We start from the raw sequence: 18,833 nt of genomic DNA, 5'->3' as shown, positions 1-18,833 counted from the left end.
ATGAAGATCAAGTGCAAAGGATGATCCATAATACAGACGTCTAACAAACAGCCCATTGAGCTAATTGTAATGGAACTAATTATAAAGCTGTCCACACACAAATCAATACATGTGTGTGATGATTGATTACCTGACTAAGTGGCCACAGGAGGGGGGAGGACAATGCAACGTGTCAAAATATCACGTTCCTATGATAGAAGGCTTTGTTGTGGAACATTTAACCTTTGACCTGGTTGTGTGAGCATACATTTGAACAAAAGTTTTGATTAGTTATTTGAAAATATATATATTTTTTTAAATAGGATAGATACTTAAGCCTTCCAGGGTTTTCACAGGCAAGGGGCTTTAAGAGCTGCATGCTGCTAGACAGCTGAGGTTCCCAGTCTCCTGGTGTGAGATCGCTGTCAGCCCAGCTAGTTGAACCTGACCAGCCATGTATTGCCCTGTCGTTTCATTTACATCCCTTCTAATTTGTAGTACACAGATGCAATCACTCCTTTTCTCTTTATCTGGACTGCATGCAATGCGCCACCGTACATTTGTGCATTGTACGTGGTCGAAAAAGGGAACTACCATGTATGTTTACAATTTAGTATACGCATATCAAATTCTTACCGCCACGCCAGGCCAGTCGGTGGCGCTATAATGCAGCTGATCCGTTGCTGGCTGCACCTGAGAAAAAGTTCGACGGGCCGGTGAACTATTTGTTTGTTTACTCGACTCTGCCTATCTATCGAATTGTTTTGTCTGAAAGGGTGAGTTACATTTGCTTTCAGGGTGTCTGAACTCTTCCTCGTTTAACCTCTGCATTGCTCATCTATTTACAATTTGATTTACTTGAATGCAGGAATGGACGTTTACGGTTGCGACACAGTATAGTATACAGTTCTAAGTCGTGAGCCTCTGTTTAGTGTCTCAAAGGTCCATCGCCAATGTTAAACGTACATCTGTGTTTCTTTTCTGTTTCAGTAGCTGAGTTTGGTGACATCTGTGTGGACGAGTCAGCGTTTTTCGATGGCAATACCCGAGGATGTTTCTGGAGTACACAATGCCTGGGTCTTCTTGTCCTTTCTGGGACAGGCCGACTGTACAAACCTTGAACTCCATAAGGAACTCGAATCACTGGGCAGGAATATGATGGACCAAACCTCCTCTAATTCACGCTACAAACCTGATTACGGAGAACTTGAAACCGATGGACACAATCAGAGCAACATCAGTGCTTTACTGGGAGACCTTCAGCCTCAGGTGGACCTACAGGGACCGGGTGCGTTATCCCGCCGTCTGTCTTAAGAAGGAAGTAAACAGAACACGTTATGGGCATACTTTAAGAACTTGGATCTAAAACATAGTAGGCCTACTATGATGTATGTTTTGGTTTCTAGGCTATTCTTCACAAGTTTATAAGAATGCTACCAGCATAGTTATACAATCAGTAAAGGTCAGCTTGTTAAATCGAATGACTCGTATGTAATGGCTAGAGGTATGTCCTCAAAAACAAATCCAGCGGCAGTGAATGATAGGTTGTTTTCATTTAAAAACGAGAAAATTCCCTCATCCTTGTACAGAATGAAGAGGTGCTTTACAAAACCGTAATTATATTTTTTTTAGGCCTCATGACCCATGTGTTTATCTACAGCCAATCCAATCAATGCAGAGGACCTGCGGGACGTTATTGCAGCCCTAAAGGAGATCGCCTTTCAAATTGAGCAAAGTGTTATGACACGGGCCACCGACAGTCTTGCCAAGAAACTGTCTAACTCTCCAGAACACGTGAGTTGGGAATATAGGGATAGGTGACTGGCAGCGCATGGGTATTTGTTTAGTGTGTATCTATATATTATTTGGACAGTAGCATTCTGACTTTTGCATTCACCTCGATATATTAGCTGTTACATCACAATTGATGAACAATGAAATGATGTGGGTGAGGCATGAGTTTGTTACTATTGTTAATCTCATCATTGGACTAGGGCCTCCCTGACCGGTCTGTTTTTCCTTTACCCATCAGGTGTGGAAAACTCATCTTACCCTGGAGGTTGAATGGGTTGTGAAGAATAGCCAGGGGTTGGACCTTCCCCAGGAAAGGCTGATGATGGCCCTGGCCCTCACCTTAGTGAAGGGTGTGTGTGAGAGGACACCAACACTTCTGAGGCGCCTCTTTGCAACCACACTGGAGTACCTTCACTAGAACCTTAGGCCCAGGCTTTTGGGACGGGAGGAGCCTCTTACTTGAAATGGTGTTCAACCTATCAACTCAGGGATCGCTTGCTGTGATTTCAGAATGTTTAAGAGTGATCTCAGATTTTTACTTTGTTATATTTTTATATGTTCTGTGATCCTTAACCTTTGGGACAGATGTGCCCTCTTTCTTGATACTGATGTATGCAAAATATGTCTGTAAAAAATAAATAAACCTCATGTTTAAGAATAAGGATGTTTTTTTCTTTTTTGATCAAATTCTATTGGCTGCCGATTGAAAAACAAAATCATTTCTTTGAATTGTATTCCTTTATTTCCACTGTACAGCATTTGACCCATTCAGGAATCGTAGGTTGACCTTTGTCAACAGCATTGTCTCTTCATCAAGATGCTAAGAAATACTCCTCACTCATGGGACTTGATTCTTTGATAACTTCACTTAGTTGTTTAAAATAACTTTTGGATTGTCTTACCAAGTAATTGAACAGACAATCTGTGAATAACAATTGTGCAGTGAGTTAGGGTATGCCAAACAGTTATAACTCAGACAGGAATGTTTTCCGGCCAAATTAGCAATATTGCAGTGTAATTTGACAAAATTGCATATTTTTTATCAAAGTTTGGTACTTAACGCCAGGTGTATATGAAACCCTAAGTTTTTTACACTTATGGAGAACAATTATTTTGTTGCATTTGGGTCAATAACGTATATTCAAAGACAGGAGAATGAATCGGGTTGGTCACAGTACAAGGTAGCAGGTAGGCACGTTACGGGTTGCCACTAGAAAGGCAATTATCGGAAATGGGTCCTCACTGGCACAAAGACGCTAATCGGACGTGTTTGAGGAAAGGAAATCTAACTTTTGAATGATACTCAGAAGACGGGAAGTGAACATATTCTGCTATACACATTTATGCAGTGCTTTTCAAGACCAAGAACCTGCTTATCTTTATGCTGGCATGGCAGTGGATACAACATAAGTCTAAATCAAATCGTATTAGGTATTATGAATTGGGTCTTATTCACCAGAATTCACTATTTCAGTAATATTTAACCTTAGATGTCACGTGATGCAATCTCTAAGCTGGCCAGTTTTTTTCTAAAATATACCAGATACAACAATTGAGGAAAAAAAATAGCATGATTGAAAAAATAATAATAAGTTGGCCAAGTATTTTTATGTCTTTCAGAGGAATCAAGATTTGCTGATAAATCTTAAGGAAGCCAAGTTGTGTATCCATATGGTGAACAGCGGAAGCTTGATAAAATATCTGACACCGAACAGCAATCCCTCCAAGAAATCCAGAGACGCATAATAGTTCGAAAACATAAATCCGAACAACTTCCAGTTTTAGTTCCAATCGATGGAGACACACAACCAAACAGGTGTTCAATAATTGAATAGGAAAAAAAATACAAAGACAAGGGAAGGAGGTACAGGTTATCACTAACCTCTGTGTACACAGTAGGATATTGGGAAGGACATAAACCCAGGGTCTCTGAGGAAGTGAATTCTCTGTACCAGATTTTAAACATTCAAAAGCATCACAGACGAAGAAAAACAAAACCAAAAACAGCCTAATCTTATGACAACCAAATCAACTTGTTGGAAGAAGGGCATCAAACTTTATTTCTAGCTTGATGTCCTGGAACATTGCATCCACCTTAAACTGGTCCTTCCCTGAGGGCGGAGAGATAAAGAAATGGCTGCTCTGTTCTACTTCCTCCTGTAGGCCAGGGCGCCATAGGCTGCTACCGCTGCTAGAGCCACCACCGCACCCCCGAACAGCAGCACTGGGAACTCTGAGTCGGGCTCCGGCTCAAGCTGCTCCACAGGCTTTATGGGCCGGGCCTCCACAGGGGCTTCAGGTACCGCTGGGGTTAAAGGTGCAGCTTTGGGGACCACACTCTCAGGATCCTCCACAATCTGCACCCCGGCCTGCGGTTCCTCCGCCTGGAGAGGGACTTCATCTCGCTCTGCCTCTGGAGCTGGCTCTGGGGAGGGCTGAGGCTCCATGGAAGCCGGGGTGGAGGTCTCCATTGTTGGAGACGGGGCTGCCAATTCCCCAAGAGCTAGGTCAGCAGCATGCTGCACCTCTGGCTCAGGGTCTGGCTCTATCGCAATAACAGCCAAAGGTGTGGGTTCGGACCCGACATGGGGAGCGACAGTTTCAGCAGCGTCGTGGTCCTGGTGCCGTGGCTCTGGTTCGGAGGAGGCCAGAGAGGGCCCCGTCAACAAGATCTCTGGCGCCTCAAGGAGCACCGGCTCCCCCAGGGTCACCGAGGCGCTGGTGGACTCCACCAGGAACGACCCCGGAGGAGGAGGGCTCTGCTCCCTGAACTGGGCCCTCAGCTCGGCCAGATCGCTCTCCGTCCCCAGGACGCTCATCATGCTCTCCTGCAGCCCCGGCTCCTCGGCGGCTCCTCCCGCCTCCTCCAGCAGCTCGGCCTCCTCCCGCTCCACGTGCACTATGTCAGAGTTGGAGGAGTTGTTGTCGCTGCGCTCCTCGGCCAGGGCCGCGCCCTCGTTGCTGTCCAGGCTCTTGGCGTCCTCGGGGTCCGTCATGGCGATGTGGGCCCAGGACTCGTGTCCGGCCAGGGACGCAGGTAGGCTCTCCGTCTGCCAGGAGCTGGGCCCGCTGCCGTTGTCTTCGGCGCAGAACAGGGAGGGCGGTGTGCTGAGCTGGTCCGAGTGCTGCTCTCCGGACAGGATGTAGATGTCGTTGCTGTCCCCGGCGATGGTCACGCCTGGCTCCTCTTCTTCCGCCAGGGTAAACACGGTGGCCTGAGGGAAGGCAGAGGGACGCTTTAGTCCAAAAGGGACTTGCGGTACGTACATCCAGCGCTGAAGATATCAACCAAAAAGTGCAAGAAACTTCAATGACAAAAAAAAAATAATACATTTAAGGAAGCTATTATAAATCATGTGAATGCAAATCTTATTCAAGTTTCATGCTACCTAGTGGATGAACCCTCTCGTCACAAAGGGGCCATCTGTGACGAGACACTCCGTTATATAAAAGCCTTGTATCAAACGCATGTAACACACAGTGTGCCAGAGCGAAGGGCAACTACATGTATACTCAAGGTCAAACACAATGGTGCCCATTGAAGTGACACTAATTCTTGCCTTCATTGTTCTCAGCCTCAATCGTACATTGCATTGGATCCAAGCGCTGCTTAATGACTAAATGTAAAAATGAGCTGTAGATAACATCTATATGTTAACTAACATGATTGGTTTCAATCCACTTTTTTTGTTTTCAACCACTGAATATTAAAATCCCTTCAAGGACATGCTTCCAGAAAGATTAACGAGGCCGCACACCAGAGAGCAGAGACATCAGGAAGGATAATCTCCGGCCACATCTACCCAGCAGTCGTGAGGTCAGCAGATTTGTATCAGCGAGAGCAGTGTCGTTTTACATTTCTATTAAATAAATGAATAAAAATAACCCTACGCAACACCAACAAGAAGTGTTTTCTCTCCTAGCTCTGATTTAATCTCTTTATGAATGGTCTATTGCAAATTGATAATAAAAAATGCCCCAGAATGTTGAGTAAGTTGGGACTTAAAGGAAAGACTTGACTATAGAAGCATATGGAAAGCTACAATATGTGATACACATGTTCTACTTGGTATAACCCCGTCTATGTTGGGACTCATGTGGAACATCTTCAAATATAAGCAGATTCAGAGACTGAATTGCTGCTCTTCCTCCAAGAAATACCCAAACAATTGGAAGACAATGTTCTACAATTATGGATTAGATCTGAGAACAATAAAATAAAATAACACAACATGTCTTACAATTTGCCGACAGCCCTTTTCAAAAGATAAATATTACAAATATAATTTAAAAAGGAAAAAGACTATCTACCTTAAGCTTATGTTGCATTCTTAAACTTCCTTTGAGGCTGTGTTTTTCCTAAGCTGTTGTCAGGTTGTGGTCTCCGCCCTTGCCCTAAGACAAATACTTGCAGACTTAGACGCCTCCCTTTCACCGGCAGGCAAACTGCAGTTAGTAAAGTTAGAGGCAACCTAGCACCCAGAACAACAAAACAAAAGTGAGAGTATTGTATCGCTCATCGTTCAATGGTACACAATATTAAACATGTCATTTAGACTGTCAAAAATAGTGTCCTATTTATTGCTGTTTTACAGCCTTGGTCAGACTTCAACCTAACACTGAATTGTTTTTTTTCTACAGTAGATCGATTGTCCTGTTCATTTCTCAACATGAACAATTATGGGTGATTTGAATCGATAAGTCCTCTATAAAGTTATATCCTGGCTGGTTCATCACGGTTGAGGCTAAGCCGCAGCAGAAAGAGTGTTGAAAGTGCTCCATTTCTACCGACTACACCGTTAGGTCACCTCTACGTCACTGCGCATTACCAAATGAAACACCATCCGTCTGGTCGCCCAGAGAAAGCCACTATGTGCGTGCATGCATTTGATAGCAATGTAGTGCTGGCCCGCCTATATTAAGAAGATGTAAAACGTTGACCTCAAATGGGTTTTTGTCCCCAGGCGAAGGTCTCCTCCCCCTCCTTCTCTCTTACTCTAGCTCCTAATTTGAACAGACGACTGAATGCATTCAACTCAACCTGGCTCTGGCAGAACTGTTCAGTTCACAAACTGAGGATTCTTTTTTGGATTGGGGAAAATATAACAACAAACAAATGTATTGCTAACACAAGATGGCGGACACCATGAACAAATATGAAATAGTAAGAATGTCCATCGACAAGATGGACAAGAATAAGACATCCACACAGAGAAACCAATATAAGGTCTCCATCACCCCAACTCACAATACCGCTGACAATGAGCGATATTTTAATTTCCGGAAAACCGATAGTTATGTATGTAACTACGGTGCTATGAATCCTGGATGACCGCCAGAGGCGGTGCTTCAAGCACTGAATGATCCATCTCGTGCAATCGCAGGTCGAGTGTTGATACCAACAAAGTCACCTGTGACCCCTGATGAGCTCTGGACAGCCTATATCTTCTGGTGAGAGGGGATCCCTTCCTGCAGAATCTTCTCGTGAGTACACAAGGATTCTGAGTGACAGAGCGCTCTGGCGGTCATCCAGGATTCATAGAACCGTAGTTGCATACGTAACTATCGTTTTATTTCATTCTTACTGACCAGTGCTTCAAGCACTGGATGACTCATACCAACAAGGTCACAAGGAACTCCAATACATACCTCATTGAGAGGAAACAGCAGAGTCGGGCAACAGGACCAGGGCCAACGGGTGGGGAGTGGCAACGTTCAAACCTGGAAAAGGTACATGGTGATTTCCCTGATGCTGCATCACAGATGTCTTCCAGGGGCACGCCCCGCAGGGCAGCCCATGATGTTGAGACAGCCCTGGTAGAGTGGCACCTGACCCCGGATGGCAGTGGGCGACCACCTCCTTTATATGCATGGGTGATGACGTCCACAACCCAATGAGACTATCGCTGCTTGGAGAGAGCACAGCCCCTCCTAGGACCACCATAGCAGAGGAAGAGCTGGTCCGACCGTCTAATGCCTGCGGTCGCAGCTACGTATGCTCTCAGAGACCGCACAGGACACAGCAGTTTGAACCTGTCCTCCCCTTCCGAGGGGATAAATCGTGCCAGGCGGACAGGTTGGTTGACGTTCGACGATGACAGAACCTTCTGAAGAAAAGCTGGATTCGGCCACAGGGTAACCCCTGAGCCATCTGAGTTCCACCTCAGACACGAGTCACTCACGGACAGAGCACGAAGCTCCACGACGCGCTTCACTTACGCGATGGCGAGGAGAAAGGCAGTTTTAGTAGAGTCCCACTTCAGCTCCTCCTGAGCCAGGGGTTCAAAAGGAGGCAAGCATAAAGCATCGAGCACCAGGTGCAGATCCCATGGTGGGGCACGCTGTGCTTGTGGGGGTCGTAAGGCGGGCCACATGGGAGAGAAGATGCGTCGTGTCCAGGGCCACCTGAGACTGGGATGGCGTAGAGATGAGCCAGTCGTCAAGATATGGCAGGATCTTCATGCCCCGCGACTGCAGGGGTAAGAGGGCTGCCGCCACACACCTGGTGAACAACGGTGGCGAAAGGGAGAGCCGGAAATGTCGCCCCTTGAAAGCAAACCGCAGAAACTGTCTGTGGTGCTATGGGAACGTGAAAGTAGGCATCCTTCAGGTCTACTGATGTAAACCACTCCCCTCTTGCAACAGTACGCCGAACCTCTACAGTGCTTAGCATGTGGAACCTCAGGATCTTCAGGAACCTGTTGAGACTCCTCAAGTCGAGGATAGGACGGAGTCCACCATCTTTCTTTGTTAACAGAAAGTCGAGTAGAACCCCCCGGGTTGCAACAGGGGATCTACTGGCTCAATGGCACCCTTGTCCAGGAGGGCGGACAACTCCTGGGTGAGGGCTTGGGTTTTTGCCGGGTTGTGTATGATTGTCATCTTGACCCGGCCACAGGCTGGGGGCCGGCGTCGGAACTGAAGTTTGTACCCGTGGGTCAAGGTGGAAAGCACCCACGGGTCCCTGGTGGAAGCAGCCCAATAGCTGAGCTGCTGCGGGGAAAAGCATCCGACGACCGGCCCCTGGCCCTCAGTGCCGGGTCCCCTGGCCTCTAACGACAGGCAGCATATGAGACCTGAGGTTGCCCCGAGGGCAGTCGCATTGGGGCCCGAAAGGCCTGGGCTTGCTGCTGAGCAGGCTTTGGACGTGGGCGCTGAGGCCTGAGGTAGCCACTGGGGTGAGCCTGTGGGTGAGAGCTGGGCTGTGGGGCAGCTGAAGAACCTCTAGGTCTGCTAGGAGGAGGCACACTTCGTTGAAGCACAGATGGCTGCTGGCGAGTCTTTCTGGCTTGGACTGTTCGCTCAAGCGCCTCTAGAGCTGCAGAGCCAAACAGCTCCTCAGGTTCCACTGGAACACTGCGGAGGGTTCTCCTGCACGCCTCAGTGAGAGGAGACTGTGCTAACTAGGGCTGCACGATATGGGCAAAATTTTATATCCCGATATTTTTTGGATGAATGGCGCTATACGTTATATATCTCGGCATTGCCTCTAGAGTGGGATAAATGTTTTTTTTGTAAGTCAAAAGCCACATGTGAGATGTTGCAGGCACTTTTATTAAAACACAGGTCAGTATGACTGCAACATGTGATTTTGTATCGTTATTTTCAACAGAATGGAACACCTTGAAGGTTACACAAATAGCTGCCAGTTAGAACATTGGTTGTGCCATTAAGGAACTCTGCCCTCTCCCTTCTCCGTTCAATTTGGGAACATGTTTGGTTTAATCTTGCTTGTTTCGTATATTTTAATTAATTAGTTAAGGGCGCCACCAGAAGGCGCCCCCAACACATTTGCTGCTGTAAATGGTGGAACAGATTTGTCGTGCTTCCACTTTTAGCCGCAACGGTTTTGCTACACTCTCTACAGATGACCTGCAGCGGCTGCTCATCGTTTTTTTTAAACCCGAAGCATTTCCATATTATGGAGCCGTTGTTTCTCCTCTTCGAAACAATTTCTCATCAGGGGTCACAGGTGAATTTGTTGGTATTAAAACTCGAACTGCCCATGCGCGAGATGGATCATTCAGCGATTGAAGCAGCGCCTCTGGCGGTCAGTAAGGATGAAATAGAAATTAAATGTAAAAAGTATCAAAATATACTTTGGCAGGCATTTAATGTACAAACTTTCATCAGAAAAAATACAGAGGGAACTTGCGTCTAACTTAAAGACCTGTTCTTCATGCGTGTGTCAGTCATGAAAACAGTCATGACTGCCACACGCATGTGTGTCATTCATGAAAAAAGGTGTGATTGATATTTAATAAAAGCTGAATGAATGTGGGCCTGTTTGACCTTATTAGTCGACCGACCAGTCTTCTTTCCATGGCAGACATGTGCACGCCACAAATAGGGCAGCCTACCCTGGCTGTTTGAGGATTATGAGGGCGATGGGTGGATTCTTCAGCCTGGACTAATCAGTGATATTGCAGTCTCATGAAGGGCTGATGCGCCACAGCATACATGTCCCGCCCTGCAGCTGAACGCTGCTTACATAAACTGGGCGTGTGGGATCTGTCCTGCAAGATGCCACCAGACGGGTCCTGACACACTCCAACCAGCGTTACAAGAAGAGAAAAATATTACCCAGCAACCCTCCCTTGTTTGGAAGACATAGGGTGGTTGCCGATTCTGACAAATGTTTTAGTATAACAGCCTTCTTAAAGGGAGTTTCAGTATTATTGTCGCGTTGTCAGGCGTCAACCTTGAGCTTTGCCTACCAAATCAGCAAGAGCAACGCCATCTTGCATTGTACGGGTGACCTCTACGTAGGGTTGGGCCATGAATTGCCACTGGCTAGACATGGACCTTTCATCAAATCCAACAAGGGCTGTAATAACAGTCCTCAATCAGCCTGTCTGACCGGCAAGGCCAGAACCAAACAATCCCATTGTTCATTACCATCAGTATACTGCTAAGTTTAATCAATCCAACCTTATTTTGAATCAAATCTATTAAAATAGCTACGCATGATTTTTCTCATCTTATCCCCCCCCCCCCCCCCGACACACACCTCCCTTTCTCTGACCCTCCCATCTGTGCTCAGTTTATGATTCGCCTTTTGTTGCAGCCCAATGAAGTGAACACCACATTAAGGTCATAATACTTATTGTACTCTGATGTAATTAACATTGGCAATACCAAAGGCAAAGACAATGCTGTGTGTGTGTGTGTGTGTGTGTGTGTTCAGTAAGAAAGGACACTGTGTCCTCACATTTGCACTGCGTCTACCGCAATTAAAGGGAAAAGTAAACTTCTTTAACAGAGAAGCATATAAACATAGATAGATAACTAATATATATATATATATATATATATATATATATATATATATATATATATATATATATATATATATATATATATAGAGCCATCGGTTGGATACTCAACAGTCTTATATGGAGGACCAATTGTCACGAGAGAAACATCTTTCCTTACATTCGTTCCTTCAGCAATAGACATCATAAATGGTCTGTATCTACTGTATAAATAAACTGTCCAGTGTAAAATGTGAGGGCCTAACAAAGGTCAAATTATGTCTACAAAAAATATGTCAGTTCAACTTTTATGTACACACATTAGTACAAACAACGACTGAAAGCTATGCTGAGGAACAAAAGGTCCTTCAGGGCATTGTTTATGACCTATGTGCACACATGCGTCGCTGCATTCATTACCTCTACAGTCAGAGCCAAGCTAGGAACACAAGACCCTACCTGAATTATTTGTTACTCGTGAGATCTCCTTTCTGTAGACGGACCGAGGAGGTGGAGCTCCCAAAAGAGACGAATTCAACGAGAGTTAATAAAGAAGGAAGAGTAGAATTGTACACGCAGGCAGCTGTCAAACCAATGGAGCTTTCACTAGGCTGCACCGAACCCCTTTCCACTCCCCAAGCCCACCCCCTTTCTCCCTCACCCCGCCCATCCTTCCAATCCCAATCTCTCTTCTGTATCTCGCTCTTTGTCACTCCCCTTTTTTGCCTCTCTTTTTCTCTCTCCCCCTCCCTCTCTCTCTCTCTCCCTCCCTCCCCACTGTGACATAACATGCGAGAGTGGGGCCATGATCTGTGAAATGATTTACCTTTAAACACGTTTTGAGCTAAAGGTTGGATGGAGGGAGATTAAAGGCCATAATGGTGGCCGGTCCAGTGGCCCAAGGCATCGGATGATGTGCCGACTTTAGTTTGACCTCATTTACAGGGATTCAATGCCTGATGCGTCACACAGGAACTCACTGATTAAACACAAGACCTGAAAAGAGGAGACGAGTTCTGGGATATGATGGTCCCATGAAATCAAATGGTGCGGCAAAGACGCATGTGTACCTTTTGCATTCGCAGACAAATTATTTTTCTATCCAATCAACATGATTAGTGAATAATAAAAGGGAGGAACACAAGTACTACCAACCTTTATCAACTGTCAACATGTGAGCCTGCTTTTCCTGTATTGTTTATGTGTCCATGTTTGTTTGAGCCAGGACAACGCATGAGTCGGGAAATTAAAAATGCAAATAAGAAAGTGTGTGTGCGTGTCCGTCTGTGGTAATTGGAAGGATAAGTACAACTACATATGTTCGGTTCTCAAACCACTTCAACCATTTTCTCTCTAACCAGTGACAGTCTCTTGAATGCCTGACAGAAGCACAAGTTTGTATCATGACTGGTCTGTCCAATGCGTGTTCCTCTACAGCCCTTTGAGACTGTAAACATAGGGAAGGACTGTACAAATAAACCGTATTTCACTGATCATACATGACGACCCAGTCCAAACTTGTAAGTTTCTGTTAATCTTTACTAAAAAGGCATGATTCGCTTAAATTAGGTGACAAGGTTTGGAAAAACTTTAGAAACAGAGAGTTCCCTTGAATGGAACATTAAAACAAGCCTTGAACTTTAGGCTTGTTGTGTTTAGTTTTTTTCTAATTTCATCGTCAATACTTTGAATGTAAATTGCAATAACCATCGCAACTTTCAAAGAAAATGTCCCATCCTGCTATAGTGCTGTTTGTTATTCATGAAGATTACATCCTGATTGTTTACAGTTTACAGATAAGGATTTGTGATTATTAATCGGAGCATTCAAAAATCTGGCTATCCACCGCCCTCTAGTGGTCATTTTGAATTGTGTACTTCAATCATCTCTATACAATTTAGTACTCACTCAGTCCAGTAAGATCAATGCGATCTTAAACTTCTACAATTGTTTGTAACATTGAACAATTTGTGAGCTGAAGACATCAAGCAATAGTAATGATGACATAATCGCCCAAGTATTAAGTTTGAAAACATATCATCAAAAGGAAGGAGAGTAACAGAATTCGTATACCTATGATGTACCTTGAAAATATCTTTAAAATAAACCCACATGTACCAAGAGAAACACTTACACAACAGTATGCACTAAAAGTTAGGCACCAATCTGTCTGCAAACTACAAACGCAATCAAACAAACTTAAACACTATAGAGGCACGTTTAGATGCAATTGTGGGCCAAATCATCAGTACAAATCCTAATCTCGTTCAAGCCTCATTGACTCGGTAACAAATTTTCTTTAAGTGTGGCACCATATTAAAACCTTGGCTTGTAGTATTACCTGGCTAATCCCGTGGTAGAATAGATATAGTTCATGTATTTCTGGTTTATACATGGATACAGACCTCGTGCATTTATATTTCGTAGGCACCTTCCAAACATGCATGTGTGGAACTTCATTGCATTCACCGGACACATTCATTCAGCACACTTTTACACGTGCATGCGACATTACATTGCTTAGCAACCTCACGGAGTGATTACAGTGTAAAGACTTGACTCAGATAGGGGAATAGCTGCGTGTCCTCTATTGTATTTCCTTTTCTACTTGGCAAAGGGGGACATTTTTTCTTTTGTTAACAAATTCATGTTCTTAGAACTCAAACTTAAATAGCATTGGAGATAGATAGAATAAGAATAGAATAAAAACAACAATAAAGGTTGATCTGTAAAAATATTTCCGCCTATGAAAGATGATTTCATGGTGTGGTGCAAGGCCCCTCACCCATCCCCCTTGCTGAATGATGTAGTCGGCCTCAGCCTCCTCCAGATAGCGAACCCCCATTGTCAGCAGAGAGGCCAGGGCCGTGCCCTCGCTCTGCAGGGCCTGGAGCATTACTAGGGGCACCAGCACCTGTAGGAGGGAGAAAACACAAGGCCAGATTAGGCTCATATGTGCGTACAAACACTTTTTTTAGGTAGTTTTATTTTGTATTGCTAATTATGTGTATTGCACTACCTGCAATATTGGAATTTGGTTTCCCTCTAATGTGGTGATTTTCAGGAATTGTGTTGTGTTTGCAGTATTGAGCATCACTGCAAAGGCACTGTTGCAAGTTGATAAAAGGATAATATATAGATACATAAATAAACATGAATGTGGCTTCATATTGGAGGCAATCTACCTCATCCCATCCTCCCTGTGTGTGTATAGAAACAGCCAGTGTTGTTTCTCTGAAGCTCTGGTAGTCCAGGGAGCTGAAAAACAAAGGCACAACAGGCAGAAAAACATAAATTGATCTGGACGATTATAGGTCAAATCTAAAACAATCAGCGTTGGCTAGTCTCAAGAGCATTGCCATGTTCCCCCAGGCCCACACGGCTCCACACAGGCTGACCTGCTGAGGAGCGTGTGCACGGCGGTGGCCAGGCGTGAGCCCAGGTCCTTGGCCACGCGGTCCCCCAGCGCCGCCAGGCAGTCCTCGATGGAGCCCTCCGGGTTGAGAGGACAGAACACGGGCGAAGAGAGGCGGTCGAAGCCGGTGCTGGAGAAGGCTGTAAATGGGTGGAGACACACCGAGGCCAGAGACGAGGTTAGACAAGGTGATACACACCACACATTTTGGGAGAAATGGTGCAGGTAAAATAGTATCAGTATTGATTATGAGTCTGAGCATGTGGAAGAGGCATCTTGTTTGTGCGTGTTCACTCCCTTACAGGCGGCAATCTCGTCCTCCAGTTGTCTCAGCTCGTCCTCTATCTGGCCCTTCATCGCTCTGTTCTTCTCTCTCTCACTCTGTTCGTCCCCAGACATCTGGACATCTCCTGAGATAAACGTGCCACACACAGTATTTTTAATTTGCATCTTTAAGCTCACTACTAATATCAAAATAAATGTCATCAATACACACTTGTACACTCTACATTTAAAATAATATGAAGTCAAACACAGAATAGCAATATCAGACCAAACGATTAATGTGTAAGGGAGCACCCTGTTTTAGCTTGTAGCAGGTTGAGATTTTGCAAAAATGCACTTTGGTCTGAGATTTCTAGGAAGGAGTGGGTGCATGTATTCCGCATGGCTATCACCAGCAATATCCCATATGCATTGGGCCACACCATGGCATTATACTGCAAGCATCCAAGAAGCTTCATCCTTTCCCGGATGCAGACATCAACTGCCGCCCAGACAGAGACAGAGACAGAGACAGAGACAGAGACAGAGACAGAGACAGAGACAGAGACAGAGACAGAGACAGAGACAGAGACAGAGACACACACACACACACACACACACACACACACACACACACACACACACACACACACACACACACACACACACACACACACACACACACACACACACACACACACACACACACACACACCAAATAGGCCATTACAAATAGAATGCAATCATGGCAGAGTGGAATGTTCACAAACTGGTAGACAGACACTGGCAAAAATATAGGATTTTACGCCCGTTCTCGATTAGTTACGTCATATTTTGGTAACAGTGACAAAATTCTAAGATTATGATGAAGATCATTTTAGAACTATTAACATTTTGTTTAAAACAAAATGAAAGACGATTTGGGGTTCACTGTCCCTTTAAAGGAAATCGTCAGGTCAAGGCTTCTCTTTGTCGTGTGCAAGGGTAAAAGCCAGCTATCCAATGGTCTACTCATCATGGGAAGGATGACAATCAATGTTGCACTTTGCATCAACCCCCCCGACCCGCCGGCTACGTGGTTTACTCGGTTATTTCACACCGATGTGATAGCATTTTATCTTTACAAAAACAGCAGCACATTATGACACCATTGTTAGGAAACTCAGCATGGCTGGTCGTGAAAGGACTCGTGGTATTGGTGAACCAATTTCCACGCCCTCTTGTACCTCTATTGACTGTGAATGGAGGGGTGTGCAACTAGAATGACCATCGGGTTCAATATGAATGCACAGGTCCATGCTACAGTAAATTATTCACAACGAGGCTCCGCCTAGAATGCTGGGGACAGAGAGAGAGAACAGGGGTTGCCAAACAGACAGTGTTCACTCCCTCATACCTACGCAAATTATGAATGAGTGGAGTTAGCATTAGATTAACTGTGCATGGTTGACAGGTAGTTAGGCACTAACTGGATAGGGATATTTTTAAGAGGGAAGCTATTATTCAGCTAGATTAGGAACTCTCGTGCCCATTTCGAAACCTGCTTCAAAACGTTCCTGTTAGGAACGGTCGCTTGGCTTCCGGTACGGAGGCTTGCGCGCTTTCTCAAGAACCTCTCTTCTAAACAACTTCACACTCGCCACTGCACTTCCTTGGGTCTTTGGCAATACACTTGCCAAGTGGGAAGTCCATCGGATGAACAGGTGTCGAGAACATCGAAGGAGAGTGGTAAACATTTCCACTCCTCCGCTCACGTGTCCGGGGAACCCAGACGAGCACACAAACATGATGGTTTGTTTCCACAAGCAGGGTGCTGCTTCAGCATTTAGCCTGGGCTGCTAGTCAGCCACCCTCTCACGCACCACTGCTGCGTTGGAGTAATCCTCTGGTAATGACATATGACAGGCTGTCAGAACTCAGACCTGGTCAAGCATAAAGCAGAGGATCAGCCATTCGTCTCCACTCTCCACCCATTCCTGGCATGCAGGCGAGAGAGGGACAGAGACAGAGAGACAGAGAGAATAGTGACGCCCTCCCTGCTATTCATCAATACACCCCCTTTGTCCTTGTTTATTTGGCCCGAGGGTGTTGCATATGGGATAGTAAGTTCCACTCATATCCTGTGACCAATGACCAAATGAAAAGCATGGTATAGCATGCCTTCAGCAGTCTGGCTTGAAGCAGCATTCCTGCTCAAAATAGGATAAGTAAAACTTCCTTTCATTGAAAAGGCTCTCCATATCATTGAAAAGATATACAATACCATTCCATGATTTGGAAAGATAGTATTGCACTTACTTTTCATTAATGTAATCAATTGATGGTTATGAGTCCAAATATTTTATACAGGTCTTTCTAAAGATGGCGACATGCATGACAGTGGCACATGGCGTCAAAGATTCAGTTCAGAAAGTGTCTCATCAGCTATGGTGGGTTTCTCTGCCTGCCAGAAACACAGGCAACAATCTAAACTCCAGACTCAGCACATCTACATGACAGAGCTGCCGGTCTCACCATCCCACCAGGCCGGTGTTAGAGCCGCAGTGTGAAAATGACTATTCAACAGACAGGTCACACTAGTGAACAATCACTTTAAATAGAACTGTCGTACAGCAGAATATTGCACTTTATATAATTGAGAACTGATACTACTGATTTACATTATAGCCAAACTACTGTTTACATCATTCTGGAGTGCATGTGTGAAAACGTTTCCAAGATGTTACATTCCCTCTCACCTTGAGCTGCAGTGGATCCATGTGATCTGGTGGGCAGGAGTCCAAGGTAATTGAGTACAACGTACTTGGTCTCATAATGGAAACCATAAGGCACAGTAATGGGGGGTGAGGTGGAGCCAGAGGCAGCCATTGAACAGGTGTCCTTCAGACTCTCTCGAGCACATTAAGTAGTTACAATCAATGCTGGACAGGATTAACCTGAGGAACAAAAGTACACAAATAGAATGTCATTATTTATATTTCATTATTGATGCTGTCGCCTTTTGTGCAATGTAATAACATCCTATATATAATATAACTTCAACCCAATAAACCATCAGGTCCACTCCATAACAATTAAAATGTGGGCTTAGTTACATCAGTCGTGGTCATGCACTCAGCATTGAAACAACTGTCACACACAAGATGCAGAAGACATTTCACAGACCTAAAAGTATCTCTGTGACATTTGTGGATAGGGGAAACTAATACATCTACCACATGCCATATAGTCAATGTTTATTAGTCAAATAAAAGGCCCGTATCAGAAACTAAAACGCGGTTGATGTGTTGTATAATCATACTTCAACTGGAAGCAAACATTATTTGGCAGACACGTGGGATGACAAATATATATATATACACACACATATCAGTTCTGCAATTATAAAAGATATGTATCGTATAAAAGCCCCAAGCAAGAAAATTTGAAGTTCGCACCAGATTTTAACAAATAAGCATTTTATCGCAATGGATTGACAACGTGGGCCACCTCACCAGTTATCAGTGTGTTGCCAGTGGTCCGCCGGCAAATGGGATCGCTCTGAGGCAAGAAGCTAACGTTAGCCTAGCCAACTAGATAATTCTTCTGAAGCTACGAACCACACCCCCTTTTCCCGTCCACTGACAAAACTTATATATACATATCATCGAACCAGCTTAGTGTGTGTTCTATGAATGGAGAACAGCTAGTCTAGGTCGATACATTTTAAGCTCATAGACTTACCCTTGTACAAAGGCAGTGTGGCGGTGCTGGTGGATAATGATCGGGGACAGGGGAATGGGATCAACCCATTGACTGTATGGAGAGAGTTCCTCAAAACTCCCCCAAAAATAAGCTATCTGTAGGACATTATGTGCTTTAATGGCACTTTCACGCTTCTCACTGGACAGAGAGCCCCCGTGTGGAATTTAGTCCGCATTACACAAGGGGCACTTTGTTGTAATGAAGATGACAAGAAGATAACGAACGATTATAAACATACAATGTTAATTGGATTTAGATTAAATAATTATTGCTAAGTTTTCATATAAAAAATACAACATCAAAGGAAGAAGAGCACAGGTCCACTATTTAGCCATCAAAAAAAACACCTAAAATTGAACGTCATTAGAAAATCATGTCTCTAA

At 44.7% G+C, this 18,833-nt stretch overlaps 2 protein-coding genes across 4 annotated transcripts; one reads left to right on the top strand and one right to left on the bottom strand.

Moving 5' to 3' along the window:
* Window positions 1–624: 624 nt before the first annotated feature.
* Window positions 625–2,453, top strand: bida (BH3 interacting domain death agonist). 2 transcript variants are annotated; one of them, XM_056599198.1, is made up of 4 exons: window positions 625–755; window positions 970–1,267; window positions 1,640–1,773; window positions 2,012–2,453. In XM_056599198.1, exons 2-4 carry the CDS (start codon window positions 1,015–1,017, stop codon window positions 2,189–2,191), a joined length of 567 nt encoding a protein of 188 aa, XP_056455173.1. In that variant the 5' UTR covers window positions 625–755; window positions 970–1,014; the 3' UTR covers window positions 2,192–2,453. The 2 variants fall into 2 exon arrangements, with proteins under 2 accessions (XP_056455173.1, XP_056455172.1); XM_056599197.1 differs by having other exon boundaries at window positions 648–755; window positions 973–1,267.
* A 27-nt stretch (window positions 2,454–2,480) lies between these two features.
* On the bottom strand, window positions 2,481–18,603 carry bcl2l13 (BCL2 like 13). Of its 2 annotated transcripts, none has more exons than XM_056599166.1 (7): window positions 18,430–18,603; window positions 17,445–17,642; window positions 14,745–14,852; window positions 14,426–14,582; window positions 14,213–14,285; window positions 13,813–13,941; window positions 2,481–4,988 (listed from the first exon to the last, which is right to left on the bottom strand). In XM_056599166.1, exons 2-7 carry the CDS (start codon window positions 17,572–17,574, stop codon window positions 3,921–3,923), a joined length of 1,665 nt encoding a protein of 554 aa, XP_056455141.1. In that variant the 5' UTR covers window positions 17,575–17,642; window positions 18,430–18,603; the 3' UTR covers window positions 2,481–3,920. The 2 variants fall into 2 exon arrangements, with proteins under 2 accessions (XP_056455141.1, XP_056455142.1); XM_056599167.1 differs by lacking the exon at window positions 18,430–18,603 and adding an exon at window positions 18,201–18,401.
* Window positions 18,604–18,833: the final 230 nt, after the last annotated feature.

Source organism: Gadus chalcogrammus, chromosome 9, assembly GCF_026213295.1.
Source record: "Gadus chalcogrammus isolate NIFS_2021 chromosome 9, NIFS_Gcha_1.0, whole genome shotgun sequence".
Lineage (NCBI taxonomy): Eukaryota > Metazoa > Chordata > Actinopteri > Gadiformes > Gadidae > Gadus > Gadus chalcogrammus.
The sequence above is the reverse complement of the archived record's forward strand: the minus strand, read 5'-3'. Positions and strand labels throughout refer to the sequence as shown.